General features: G+C 37.9%; 1 protein-coding gene across 7 annotated transcripts in view; it reads right to left on the bottom strand.

Moving 5' to 3' along the window:
• Positions 1-15,421, bottom strand: part of LOC121863741 (baculoviral IAP repeat-containing protein 6-like) — a 146,822-nt gene that overhangs the window by 16,405 nt on the left and 114,996 nt on the right. For 3 of the 7 annotated variants that reach the window (XM_042362498.1, XM_042362503.1, XM_042362505.1), the window contains 9 exons: positions 13,869-14,063; positions 13,417-13,641; positions 12,085-12,224; positions 11,724-11,822; positions 7,345-7,579; positions 3,889-4,103; positions 2,545-2,782; positions 638-868; positions 95-444 (listed from right to left, as the gene is read on the bottom strand). In XM_042362498.1, coding sequence (XP_042218432.1) covers positions 95-444; positions 638-868; positions 2,545-2,782; positions 3,889-4,103; positions 7,345-7,579; positions 11,724-11,822; positions 12,085-12,224; positions 13,417-13,641; positions 13,869-14,063 — 1,928 coding nt within the window. The remainder of the gene's footprint in view (positions 1-94; positions 445-637; positions 869-2,544; positions 2,783-3,888; positions 4,104-7,344; positions 7,580-11,723; positions 11,823-12,084; positions 12,225-13,416; positions 13,642-13,868; positions 14,064-15,421) is intronic. The other 4 variants (XM_042362500.1, XM_042362499.1, XM_042362501.1 and 1 more) reach the window with 4 other exon arrangements.

Here is a 15,421-nt window from a genome sequence, read left to right as displayed (position 1 = left end):
AGACAGACAAATGAATAAATATACAAATGACTGGACAGACATAGAGAAACCATTCAATATCTCCTTTACTTGGTGCGGTGCAACAGTAACTTACTTTCACCACCACAGCAGTGTTCTGGATGTCTGGGACTATTAATGACAAGCCCTCCTCCTGTTCAGCATCATCTGTGGAACTATTGTTGTTTCCTCCATTGCCATTGCTGCCACCTCCTGCTTTGGATGATTTCCATCTCAACTTAGCCATGTATGTGTTGACGGTGCTCTTCATCTTCTCCAGGAGGGCAGGGATGCAGGGGAGCATGGTGGTGTCCCCTCCTCCTCCATTGGATGGGGGAGAATTGTGTGTGGTCATTAACAGCGGCGCCAGGCTGGGAGTGACTGACAGGCCTCGTACCAATGCCAGGAGAGCTCGATACAGAGGCACGTGACGAGACATATCTAACACTGTCAAGGATAAAAAAAATTATTTCAAGGTCTGATTTACGTATACCTTGAAATATTAATACTAAATTACCAGGTACTTTAAGTAAATGATTATACTATTTTTAAAATCATTCTGCTTCAAGACATTTCTAGTGTTTTCGATGGAATGATTAAACTAAGCTCTTATGATTGTGCTTCTATATCCTGAACATACCAGAATCATTGCTGAGGTTGGAAGCAATGGTTGTGATGAGTCCTGAGTTCTGGAAGAGGTGCAGGAGGGCTGGGGGGAGGGCAGGTGGGGCATGTGGTGGCGGTGACATAGGCAGTAAAACTGGACTCTCGCTCTGGGACTCAGATGATCCTCCTTCATTCTGGGAGTCAAAGCTGCCACCCGAAGTACCACCATTTGTTTGTTGTTGTAACTCAGGAGGTAGAACATCACCTGATCAATAATATTCATAATTTATACCACATAAAGAAGGAATAACTGAAAATAAAATGGACATATATAACATACACTTAATCCCTCCAGAAGTCAAAAGCTACAAAACTGTTTATTTGATAAGCATCAAATTTAAGTGTTTAGTGAGAGGCGTTTGTTTCAAGGGATTGACACGTGAGCCAACACACAGTAGAGTATACCAGATATAGCAGTTAGATAAACACAGTCCTCCTTTTTACTGATTGCATGGTGATCTTACTCACAAAGCATCTATTGATCCATGTAGCTGATCCAATAGCTCTTAATACCTATCAAGTAGTGATACTTCTATTACCTGCTGGTTCCTGTACATCTCATCTACATTACCTTTCCATTTTAGTATCATCACTCTCCTACTTCATTCTCATGGTGTCTGTACATATTAAACAGCCTCCAGCACCCAATTCCTGTTTACTCAGATATAAAGTGGTATCTCTACCTCCCTCCTCACTATATGTGGTATCTCTACCTCCCTCCTCACTATATGTGGTATCTCTACCTCCCTCCTCACTATATGTGGTATCTCTACCTCCCTCCTCACTATATGTGTTATCTTTACCTCCCTTCTCACTATATGTGGTATCTCTACCTCCCTCCTCACTATATGTGGTATCTCTACCTCCCTCCACACTATATGTGGTATCTCTACCTCCCTCCTCACTATAAGTGGTATCTCTACCTCCCTCCACACTATATGTGGTATCTCTACCTCCCTCACTACTATATGTGGTATCTCTACCTCCCTCCTCACTATATGTGGTATCTCTACCTCCCTCCTCACTATAAGTGGTATCTCTACCTCCCTCCACACTATATGTGGTATCTCTACCTCCCTCCTCACTATACTGTATGTGGTATCTCTACCTCCCTCCTCACTATATGTGTTATCTCTACCTCCCTCCACACTATATGTGGTATCTCTACCTCCCTCCTCACTATAAGTGGTATCTCTACCTCCCTCCACACTATATGTGGTATCTCTACCTCCCTCCTCACTATACTGTATGTGGTATCTCTACCTCATTTTACCCCTATGGGGTCAACAGGTCTTCAAAATATTCCCACCACTCTCACAACACCTTTTCCACTACTGACAGCACTATCCCCTCTTTGTTCCTTATTGATGATCTTCTGACTACTGGTATGACTTCACTGTCCATGTCTCTCCATCTTGTTGGTTGGAATACCATCATTCTGCCTTCCTCTTCCTGCAGTGAGAAGTGATACCACCCTCAGTGTCAAGACCTGACTGAATTACTCAGAATAGGCAAACTGTACTACAAGCTCTGCCAATAAATTTTTTAAACCAAAAACCTCAATCTTCTCATCTCTTGCCTTGTTGCATTTTTTTTCTCCCTGTATCGTTGTGTTCTTACTCTTACTTTCTCCTTCCCTTCCTTCACAATTACTTCCTAGTTTCTTTCATCTCCATTATCACGAACTATATTTCAGTATTTCACCAACACTGTTCTTTCTTTTGTTGCATGGATTTTCCAGATGTTCAGTGGCATATCTCTATGTCATCCAGATAAAGAAAGTTCCCAAACAGAGAGACATATAGAATGCTATTTACATATTCAGTTTGGACATTTAGTTTCTGTGACAAAACATTAATCATAAGAATGGTATCTACTCACCTGGATTAATGTATTTAGCCAGTAAGCGTACCAGCCATACAACGTGTTCTTCCTCCACCTTCTGCCTCACGAGTGCCTGTTCTACATCCCAGCTCTGGGTGGTGCTGCCTGTGCCAAAACCTGTACCTTTGGCCCAATAATGACATCTGTCTCCCTCTCCACGGTGAACACCAATAGAGTCCCTAGTGTCCAAGCATGTGGCTCTTGTTGTTGCAACTACTAGGCCAATAGGCACATTCTGTAATAATAATTGCGTTGATCAGAGTACTATTGATAGTTGTTTCCTTTCAATTTACCCACCACCCTACAGGCCAACTACACTACTGTACCTTCTGGGGGAAAGTGAAGTATACAACATTAGATGGATGAGTACACCACTTAAAGAGTTGACTGTGAAGCACTTTAAGTGAGGACTTTTGGGCTGGGCCACCACTGCCTAATATGGAAGATTTTGACAGACCATTATACCATTGTACAAGACAACAAAGTACACAGAGAACATATCAAGAATGTTACAAACATAAGCTATTTGAGATAAGAATTAACTCATAAAATAATGTAATGCAGTGTAAGAGGGTCGGTGACATACCAATGGAATGAGATATATGATGGTGAAATTTACCCAACACAGAAGGGGGAGAGTAGTAATGATATAAGACAGATATACTGTACAGAGAGATATCTATTCGTGAACCACACCCCATTACTAACTCGGACGGGTGAAACAAGAAATATAACATTGAAAAGGTTTGAATGTTTCAAAACAATTATATAATCATTCTGCCCAAAATTCAATTATTCTGTGATGGAGTTATTGAATACATCAAATTGTTTATCTGAAATTGGTGAGAATGTGATTTCTTATTTTCAATCCCTTTCCTGTTATAATGCAGGGTGGTCAAAATCAAAAGGAAACATATCAGTCTTTCATGCACTGACATTCATACATTCTTACTGTACTACTGAAACAGACATAATGTTATATCATTTATCAAATAACATCTAATAACATTATGAGACTAGGAGGAAAGGATTTGACAGTTGAAGGTGTAATCATGAAAACCTTTTCTCAAGTGACTGGTTGACAGACAATAAAAATAAAATTGACAAAAACTCTCCAAAGTACAAATGAGAAACTACTTACTATTAAACTTTCTGAGGTCCTGTTGGGTTACATCTAGATACACAGTTTCACCCAAATCCATTTATATTTCTTCAAGTGACTATGTTCATGAGATACCTGAATGGATAAATGGATAATGTTTCCATGTCCTCAGCTACTCACCTTGAGCATGAAGGAGACTAAGTACAGTAATCAATATAGGTTGTGGTGAGCCATAATACCTGATGGTAGAGGGAGGAGACAACCTCTGGTGTGTCCTGGTGAGACAATGCTGCCAGACATGCAAGGATGAGATGAAGTGCACCAGATTCGAGACACATTCTACGTAGCAACACTCCATCATCAGTGGTGAGGGGTGTGGATTCTAGCAGGGACTCTAACACTTGGAAGGGCATTGTGGCCAAAGAGCCACCAACACCTGATCCTACAATGTCTCCTGCACACACAATTCAATGTACATGTTAATAAAAATGATAAAATGTTAAATGTCATATTATATCAATGTATTAAAAACAATCTAGTACAGTAGTTAAGTGTCACAGCCAACTGGTTGATTATTCATAAATGTCAAAGTACAGTATCCTACAATACACCCTACTTAAGAATAAATGAATATAATAAATGGGTACTGTCAATCTTAATCTTGGTCAAAACATGACTTATCGTAATAAGTCTTGCATGCAACCTATAACACATACAGTGGTCTCTCGGTTAACAAACGGTTCGATTAACAAAATTTCGGTTAACGAATTACCTCCCATAAGGATCTTCAATTCGGTTAAAGAACAAAACTTCGATTAACGAAATCCTTACAAACATCACGTTTTGTTGTGAGCATCAGCTGATGGGCTAGTCTGCCAATTCAGTAATCTGTTCTATGTTTACATTTGTTTCCAGTGGAGTAAATATCAAGAAAGTTGTGCTTTTTAATATTTTTGCATTTTTATATTAAAATTATTAGTCATTTTAACATTTATTTAACATATTGATAATATATGCAGTACAGGGAACTAATTTTTTGTGTGCCCATCAGCCGCTTGACTCAGCCACCAGGCGTCAGTTGGGCTCTGTTGACAGTGGAGTGAACATCTGTTTTGTTGGTGTCTTGAACATTTTTGCATTTTTACATTAAAATTATTGGTCATTCTGAAATTTAGTTAACATATTGATAATATATAGCGCAGTGCAATGTTGATTTAAATAAAATAATCATGAATTACACCTAGTGAACTTAAAATTGTATTGGTGAAATGACAGCATGGGTCCCCTGAAAGGTGATTTCTCCTCCATCCCCACTTCCTTCTCTTCTCCCTTCTCCTCCACCCCCACTTCTAATTCTCATCATCATCATCAACCAGGAACCTTCTACATACACACCTCAAAGTAAGTGTACTTAACTGCATTATTTTTTACTTTGTATGTACTTTTCGGTGAGCCGGAACCAATTACCCAATATCCCATTGAAACAATGGAGTTCGGTTAACAAACGACCCTCTGGAACGAATTGTGTTCGTTAACCGAGGGACCACTGTATGTGCCTTCAAGAGTACGTTTATGCCGTACAAGAATGTGCATTCATGATAGCTCTACAACAGTGTCATTATATGTAAAACTAATGTGTCAATTCTTTTACCATTAAGTGTTACTTACCGTATACTGCAGCTTTTAAGTCAACCTTTGAAGCTCCAATTTTTATGTTCAAAACTAGAGGTCGTCTTATACAACAGGTGTAAAATGTCAACCTCTAAGTACACTCCACCACTAGCATCATATTTTCACTACACCATACTGGTAGGTCTCAGTCACTTAATTTCCAGCACTCACAAACAAGTTTTACCTAACTTTAGCATTTTTCCAGAAGGGTAACTGTTATTGAACTCAGCCGAAGGTCAGTGTTTACACTAGTCATATTATGGGAGCTCCTTTACATACTGACACCTATCAGAACATTGAAATATCTTTTAGTGTTAACTACGGTTTCTTGCAAATAAGTGTTACTGGGGCAGTTACTTGTAATATACATATAATGTACCTGGATTTTGTTTTAAATTTTACACGAATGTGCTGTAAAGTTGTTAACAAGGCAGACGCCTGGGAACAGCTGGCTGGCCTGCGGCAGCTCGGCCAGTGTTGTCAACAATTGTTCGTGAATGTCACTAGATTCATCCCTAAAGTTGCTTTTAAGTTGCTAAGTACTGTACATAAAAAATTATTTAGAGAGAATAATTGAGAATAATTTTTAACAATGACTTGGTTAAATGCCAAAAACTGTCACAAATGGCATTAAAGGTAGACAGTGAAAACAGTGCTTGTTGCTGCATACTGCCAACACAGTGTACTACCATTAATAATATAAAGTACTGTACTGTTAATTGAATGTTTTAAATTGGCAATCCAATATTTACTTAACTATTATGCAACTTTTATTTTGTACTGTTTTAGATGAAAAAATATAACCTTATTTATTCGTGTACCAAGAGTCTGTGTGCTTGTTACATTATACTGCAAGTACAGAGCAATGTACTGTACTGTTAATATAATATACAACACGTGTATCTTAAATGTTTTTACGCTTCTAGGAACTGTATTGTTTTGATTTGTTTACACCACATCTCTGTGCCCGAGTAACATCTGCTAAAAAAAAAAAGTGTGCTGTTAAAAAGTAAGTGTTGGTAAGTTTAGCTGACACTGAGGATGTAGCTTTCAAACTGCAGGTTAGGGGGTCAACTTAACTGCCAGGTAGTATAGGCCTAGATCAATAATTTCAGTTGAATTAATTAAGGTCGTCTTATAGGCTGCAATATACGGTTATAAATTGTGTAATGACCTGGTTTACGATAACTATCTTGTAAATGAAGTGTACAGTATATAACATATCACCTTTAATGGCATCTTAAGAACATTCCTAACACAGTACTAATACAGTACTCATTCTTTATTCTTTTTTGTATATTTCCCGAACAAAATATTTTATCAAGTAACCTTTCTGTGTAACTGAAGATGTGTACAGGTATCCCTCATACAGTGTGTTGTCATAAAACCTATTTTGTTTTGTGACTTTCACATTAGGGATCTTTTTCATTTAGTGTTCCCAGTGGCCACAGCAATTTTTGATATAGTGAAGTTATGTCAAAGATACACTCTCTCCAATATTTGTGTGAGATGTACAATTTGCCATATTTACCTCATGTTTACCTTGCAGTAGCATCATTCAATGCAAATACCAGTATTAATAAGCTTATTTATATTCTTTACTTTACAATATAGTGTACCAGGTTTATATATACTGTATTGTGGTATGAGTATACTTCAAAATATCATCTCTTAAGAAGAAACTTTCCTCATATTTTTTCCTAGGACTCACCAAAACATAGTATCTTTAATGGTTGAGTATGTAATTACAGTAATACCAGAAGCCATTTTATTTAATTTGAGGTCTAAGATTTTTAAACAGGACTGCATCTTCTTTATTATATGTACAATAATCCTCCAGTAAATTAATTTTCATTTCATGCACCTTTGTTTAGTATGACATCTATTAACATCTATTAACTTTGTATTCTATTATTAATTTATAGGGACGTGTAAAGTACTGTACTATGATGCCTATCAGTTATATTTATAATACTGTATACAGCTAGACCAAGACATACCAGCATGACAGATGCTGTACTCACCTCCATCCCCATCATCAGTTACTCCCAGGGCTAATCTGAGAAGACAACATGCTTTGTGGGTATCTTTCAGGAGAGTTTCAGCATATCCCGGGAGGCGCAGGAACAGAGTGAAAGCTCCTAAGGCATGTGGTGGGATAGAGGGCAGAGTGAGGAGGCTAACTGTGCCTCCACCCACTGGTCCTGGAGAACCACTGCTGCCTCCACCCATAACCAGGTAGTCCAACATATTACCTGACTGAAAATACAAAATAAACAAGATATCATGAAAGTTGGATTGACTTTGATATTCAAACAGCATTAAATCTACAACTGGTGAACCTATCTTTTGTGTGTCAACAGATTTTTCCCATGCAGTCTCAAGATGCTGACAAGACACAACTATAAACATCACCGCCACAGTTTTCTGGCCATTTTCCAGGCTTGTATGGGTTAGGTGTGATTACATGATGACATGGTATCCCATATGACATCAGGTAAATTTGAAGCAAATTTCATGACTAAATGCTAACCTAAATATAAATTATAATTTTATCATCTAGTTAATTACTGTATATATTCGTCCATAATTCTACCTCGTTTATAGGTCGACCCTGATTTTTTGACCAAGAAATCATTAATTTATGATATGCCTCGTTCATAGGTCGACCCAAGTTTTTGAGGGTAATGGAACGGCAAAACCTTCACTAAAACACTCTACGTCCTATAAACTGAGGGTCGCCGTGCCTGAAACACCGAGCGCCGAAGGCAAATTGTTTACCATTATTACGACACTTTACACTGAAACGCAGGTAGTTTCAGCAAAAATATTGTACATTTCCATACAAGTATTTATTTGAGTCAATTAGGCAGGAATATTATTGTAATACAACAGTTTTTTTAACTGAAAACCACTCGAAAAGCGATTACGATAACATCTTTTGAACAACGAAAGAAAGCAAAAGTCGATTGCTTTCATCATGGTTTTATCCCACTTTCCACTGTAATATGTACGTCATTTCAGCAAAAATATTACATTTCCGTGAATGTATTATATCAAGCACAGTATGAATAGAATACCATTGTAATATAACAGTATTTCAACCGAAAACTATTAAAAAAACGAATAACATCTCTTGAACATCAGAAGGTTAGGTAAAGTCTTTTGTTTTCGTCATGTATTTTATCCAATTTTACATGGAAACACATCACGTTTCAGCAAAATTACTATTTATTTCTGAGAATTCAGGCACAGTTAAGGTAAAATATACATGTGATGTAACAGTTTTTTAACTGAAAATGATTCGAAAAACAATTGTACCGTCTAGCTGATACTCAACAGCTGGTGGTGCATCGTTGTAAACAATATGAGGTTGAGGTGGATTACCGGGTATTATATTAAGTGTGAAATATCGAAAAGGATTTTATTACCGGTATTTTTTGTAGATCAATGGTTACTGTGATACCATATATGTTAAGTTAGCCTGTGCTAAGAACTTCAACATAGACTACTGAAAGCAAGTTGTAAGGTAATTTAGCCTATTGTAAGTTGGTGAGCTTCATCTGCTGAAGGCACTGCACAGCTTTTCATTACGAATTGGTATATATTTTACGTTTCCATTGTTTACTGGCAGTAAGTGATAAATATTTTTCATGTCTAAAGCTAAAAGTTGCTCCTCGCCCTTCTCATCATGCACGGATTCAACCTAACAAAACTATTATCCATGTAGAGGTCCACCCCCAATTTTTTGCCTAAAAATTTGGTCTTAAAAACTCGAACTACACACGAGTATATACGGTATCTTTATATAAAATTCATTGCTAAGCTGAATAAAAAAGTGTGTACAGTACAGCATGTATTGCTTGTTTCATAAAGAACAAAATTATTGTTATTAGAAATATTTCTTAAATAGTTTTCGCAATACAGCATACCCTTATAATTCGTGGATTTTTTAATCGCGGCCTTTGTTTATTCACGGATGACACTCTGAATGTACCCAAGAAATATCTGCGGGTAGTTTTAAAGCTGGCGGCATTTTCGTGGCCAGGACGGGGAGTCTCTCTTGTTCCAGGAGACTGGGCCATGTGCGCTTACTCCGCCTCAGTTCGGGTTAAACACTAGTCTGTCTCGCGCCTGTGCTACTCTGCTCTCTAACAACTGTGCTCCTTGTGCTTGTGACGGCTACCAAATGCCCTCAACCACCTTCACAAACAGCCAGCTTAGAATGGCAAGTTTTAATCTACTTTTTTATAACCAAGTTGTCAATTGTTGTTTGTGGGAATATGACCTGTGCCCGGGTCATCGACCCACAACGGGGCCTAGGGGGCAAAAAAAAAATAAGAGTAAAAAAAATTAAAAATAGAAGAGAAAACCAGGTCTTTGAAGTGGTTTATACAATTTGTTTATCACTGAGTCCATCACCATTTTCAAATTAGATTACAAAATATGTATTTCTCCCATACGTACGCCTGGCAACAGGAGCGGGTAAGGGGAGTGAGTAACTGCTAGTTAGCGCGTCATCTGCAGTTGTTCCTTACCTTCTCACTCCCAGTCATATTTCACTGGATTTACTTTTGCTATTAGTGTTTACTGAAAGAATAGTGTTAATATTGATTAATTGTGGCATTGTTGCTAGGTTAGCTTGTGATTGTAACCACCAGGCTACTGGGCCAAACTGTGAGGTGTCATGGTATTTTACAACTCGTATTTTCTGGTAGACATACATAACCTTCATTTATTATTTACTCAGTTTCATGTACACACCATCCTACATACATATTGGGAAAAAAAGTACAGTATTACACAGCAATTACCAACATCCTTCCTGTTGGGTTGGCAATGAAAGAAATTCTGTAAATTTGATCTACGTGTTCAACCCAGCTGGCGCTCAGATGCCACTCATTCTAGAGACAAAAATTTTTACGAGGAAAAATTTGCCGTATGGCAATGTATGTATGTATGCATGTATGTGTGTGTGTGTGTGTGTGTGTACACGAATTAGCTGGTTGGCTCAGTGGGGGAGCGAGAGGAGGCGAGGCGTGCGTGTGTGGGGGGAAAGGGGGAGTGTTGCTAGGGAATCGGCGTCCCAGCTGTCTTCATTACTAAGGGGAAGCAGGGAGCGTATGCAAATGGCAACTGAGTTAAACTTTCATTTGGCTTTTACTGTATTTATTAGTTTGGCAATATACAGTGACTCCTAGACTTACGACATACTCGACCTACGACTACCCGGACATACGACAGCCTCAGTCGTACCAAAATTTTGTCAAATTACGTATTTTTGAGTCCCAACGTTAGTGATTGCGCTGTGTACTGACAAAATTTTTGTTTGTAATTCACTTTAAAATGGCTGGCAAGCTTAAAAGTGAGAGTTTTGTGGTGCTGATAAGAAAAAGAGACACCAATTTTAGATTTTCTATGTATTATTTAAGCATTTTCGACTTACGACCTGGATTTGGGTCCGTAACCCCATCGTAAGTCAAGGAGCATCTGTACTTGTATAGGATTTTTTGTTGTAACATATTTATTGGTATTACTGTATTTTTATTTATTCCTCACATTTATTGGTACTGTATACGTATATTATTTTAAGAAAACTATGGCTACAGGAGGAATATACAAAAAAAAAAAAAATTTCTAAACACTCACTGCTAAAATGGAGGATGCGTCTTGTAAGCCGTAAAATATGGTACTGTAATTTTGGTGTTTTTTATATAATTATTTATCGTTTTTTATATATTTAGTACATTCGCCGGAAGATACGGACAATCAGCTTTTTCGGACAGGTGGTCCCCCCTTTTAGTCCTGATCTTCGAGGGTTCACTGTACTTACAATGCAATGGCAATTTGCAGCCATTTTGAGACCCAAAACCCACACGAATTTTAACGGCATGTTGAAAATGACATCGTATTAGAGGGTAATGTAGGTAAGTGGGATTGATATTTTAACACTTACTGAAATGAAGATGTTGTGTGTTATTACTGAAACAATCTAAAACTGAGAATTATATGGAGCCCAAGTAAACAAATTAAAAGAACTGTTAAATGAAATAAAAAGTTGGAGACAGAGTGCTCTACAACTACAAATCTGCACAGTAAAGTGATGAAAATTATCTAGTGAATCAGTGTAAGAGCAAGGTTTGTGGTTGTTAAAGACTTTTGTGCAACATCAGCCAAACCAGTGGAAGCAAATCTAATAGAGATGTAACATTATGGCCAAGAGTAAACAGAGGAAACCTAGTTTTTATAACTAGGTACAAGGTCTGATCAGAGAGTTGCTACTGCCATGGTAAAGATTTGTATAATTTTTGCCAACTGATTCAACAATGGAACAGATATACAAAGTAGGTTGTCTAACATAACACAAAAATAGATGAGTTCAAGATAATTGTATTGCACTCACCTCAAAATCATTCATCTCCACACTGACCCAATCATTCTCCACCACTATCTCCCCTTTGTCTCCATTGCTGCCCCGCACAGATGATGCATTACTGGGCTGCTGTGAAGAAATTTAGTAAAAATATATCTCCCATAAACCATTAAACATATGTCAACACTAGTGTATCAGCAAGCATTACCCAAGTCAGATGAGGATGAAGCAGCCCAACTTTTGATAATTTTTTTATTTTCTGTGGCTGATAGTTGATGAGTAGGAATAACATTACAAGCTCCTCACACAATGGTAGTGGAGCATAAAAATCTTAATAAATGTTAAATAATATATCAATAAGAACACATGAGAGAATTACTGAGTGACGTACCTGCTGGCCCATGTCGGGGTAGAGGAGTGACATGTGCTGGGCCAGAAGCGATAATCCACCCTGACTGGTGAACACATGTAGGGTTGATGCCAGAGGTTCTGTACACAGCAGTAGAGCTTCACGCCCACTTTCATTTTCTGCTGGTGGTAACAAAATACCTGTTCATATCTCAACACTTAAGGCATTTTATTAATTATGTAATCTGTTATAATTTTCTTTCCTAAATCAATGGGTGGACCAAATGCACAACAAATGTGAGGTGGCTGCAACTATTTTTTTCAATTATAATTTGAAATGAACCTGCAATATGAAGCAAGTTTTTCCTGGATTGATTGACTGATTCATGAATTTTAGGCACAAAGTCAAGCACTAGAGCCAATGGCCATACAGCACTGTATGGTAATTTGGGGGATATCCCTTACATAAATATGACCACATCCTATTATAACATATTGAAACCAGTTGATGCTTCACCCCCTTCAACAAACAGGGAGGCCCCCCCCCCCTGCATGATACTTTTTTACTGTGTGTACATGTAATATGCTTCTATAAAGGACGCTCTTCAAAAGGGAGTTAAAAGACAAAATAATAAGTCAAGACACAAGTGGGAGTAAAATCATAAAAACTGCACCACCATACAAATTAATCCTCCTCCATTATTGAGAGGAAATGACATTAAATTATCTTTACTGAGTGATATAGTGAGTGATGGATCTTGTGATGTATAGAGCTGAGGGTAAGAATTAAAAAAATGTGAACAGTTCATAATTGCATTTCCAGAAAACACATTATATTATTAACCACTGGCTTTGAACTATGCCCCCCTCCACATACGGATTTATTCGGGAACATTTAAAAAATTCAATAAAATGCAATTCTAGTTTTACAAAACTGGCCATGCATGATATAAATGAGGATGATGTCCTTACCACAGGTTAGCAATACCGGGGCTAGGAAGAGTCGAGAATGTTCATGAAGTGATGTGTGCATGTGTGGTGAAATAGTACTCGGTAAACAACACTAATTTGTTGGCAGTGTGAGGTACAGAAAACTTGTTTTATTATATTATTATTATTTACACTATTAACAATAATTATTACTGCTCCAGTAATTGATCACCATACTAGACTTGTGCTTGGGGGTTGGGGGTAGAAACACATGGCGGGGTGAGTCAAGACCAAGGGTGAGATTCCTACATCACAAAAGCCGAGAAGCTGCTGAGTAGAGACTGGGCGGCTCTCATGTGTGAGTAAGTGAAAGATAAATACCTACTTGGCAACATAATCTAGCCCATAAAGGATCAGAACATAATAAGACTCCTATAAAACTGACCTCTATTATGGTCTCTGCGATTAGTGAGAGTAAGAGTGACGTGTGAGGCCAGTGCATGGCCCTCGTGGCGGAGTGAAGCCATCACCTGGGCCACGGTCAGTGTAGAAGGCAGGCCTGATAGATTTCCCGAACTCTCGTGCACCAGGGCATATGATGAGGCACTTGACGTTCTGGCAGTCGCACATTTACTGAACTGTTTTTCAGCATCCTGATCTCCCCCAGCTGCTGGTGACATAACGGATGGAGGTTTATTATTTTCAGTGTTTCAAGATATGGGACATGAGAAGCATATCAACACATATACATACACAAACAAGGAAACACAACACAAATATAACTCATTAACTCTACTCCTTCACAAAGAATCAACTTAAGACAAAATAATCTGCTGCTTAAACAAGGGATCAAAATTCATCATTAATATATTGTACTAAAGAATAACATATGCATACATCTTTTGGACATGGAGACTCTGTGGATTGTTGTGTTGGCCTTATTTTTGCTTCTCTTGTCCTTAGCTGTTACCCCAGCAGCTACTGACAACTTGTCCATCAGCTCTAAGTGTCCCACTTCATTTGCTTCTCGGTGATCGTTGCTGGTCAGGTCTAGTTCTCCTGTACTGCTGCTCAACATTCCTCTTGACCAGTCTACAGAAAAAGTTTGTTTACAAATTACTAATGAGACCCTCAATTAGTCTACAACGACCTATAGGAAAGATGCGAAAGCCCATTCTTTGGTCGAAATTTAATTTTGTAGAACCCTTGCCCATGAAAACTCATTTATACCCATGAATGTGACTAAAATAGAAAACTGAGTGAGTGAGTGAGTGCAGATACAGCACACTGAATACTTAGCATTTTGTACACAATGAAGTATTGTGGCTAACAATGCGTTTGATTGTCCTTACTTCCATCACTTTCCCAATTGTAAAGTTAGGTACAGGTACCCAATCAGAGCTGGGTGGACTGTGGGTGTCCTGGGTTCTAACCAGTGACACTTAGGACAGGAGGAGTGTGCTATATCCACTTAGCCACTGCACCCATTAAATAAAAATTATGGTTATGAAAATAAGCAGAGGAAAGCATAAAGAAATAAAATAAGCTTGTATGGAGATAAAATTAATATAGTGAAGCATTTCAAATATCTGGGAGAGGCTGAGTCAGCAAATGGAACAAAGAGTGATGACCTGAGAGTAATGTAAGGAAAGACAGGGGTATGGAAAATGTATGGAGAGAATTAATCATATCACAGGAGATAAAGTAAATGATGTTCTGTATCACAAATGGAGGAGTAGATTTTATATGAGTATAAAAGACAGACTCTGGATGCAAGATTTAAGAACATTTTAAAAGAAACAAATTATTTGCTTGAATTTAAGAAACAAATTATTTGCTTAAGAGGAAAATGTGAGGTAAATGTTTCAGAGATTAAAAAATAGGAAAATACAGAGATGTGGATGCAAAACATGTGTCGGGCATCGAGTGTGCAAGGGGTCTGCACACTTAGTGTTATTATTATTTTTATTTTTATTAATATTTTTCTTTTTACGGGGATTAGCCCACCTGGGCACAGGTCACTGACTCACATCAGGGCCTGGAGGGCAAAAATGTAGTAGTAGTAGTAATACTGTAATAATAACAATAAAGAACCATAAAGATGGAAAAAAAATCAAAAGTGAGAAACAACAATGTATGTTGTATTGTCAATAGTAAGAGAAACAATTGAGACCCTACAATTGTGTGTAAATGAGGCAGAAAGTCAGATCAGCAACCTGGGACTTGGTCACAATATTTGTGATGCCATATGGCAGCAGGGTCTACCATTAGACAACACATTATGCTTCCAATATCTTCCCATGACAAAAAAAAAATGTATACTTCATAGGTAGATAAGAGGAGGAAGAAGGGAAGATTAGGAAGGAGATGAAAGGATGAAGTGAAGATTACACTAGACAACATGAAACTGGACAACCAGGAAGCATCAGTGAAAATGAGTAAGGACCACA

Source organism: Homarus americanus, unplaced genomic scaffold, assembly GCF_018991925.1.
Source record: "Homarus americanus isolate GMGI-L3 unplaced genomic scaffold, GMGI_Hamer_2.0 scaffold48354, whole genome shotgun sequence".
In the NCBI taxonomy this organism is placed as follows: Eukaryota; Metazoa; Arthropoda; class Malacostraca; order Decapoda; family Nephropidae; genus Homarus; species Homarus americanus.
The sequence above is the reverse complement of the archived record's forward strand: the minus strand, read 5'-3'. Positions and strand labels throughout refer to the sequence as shown.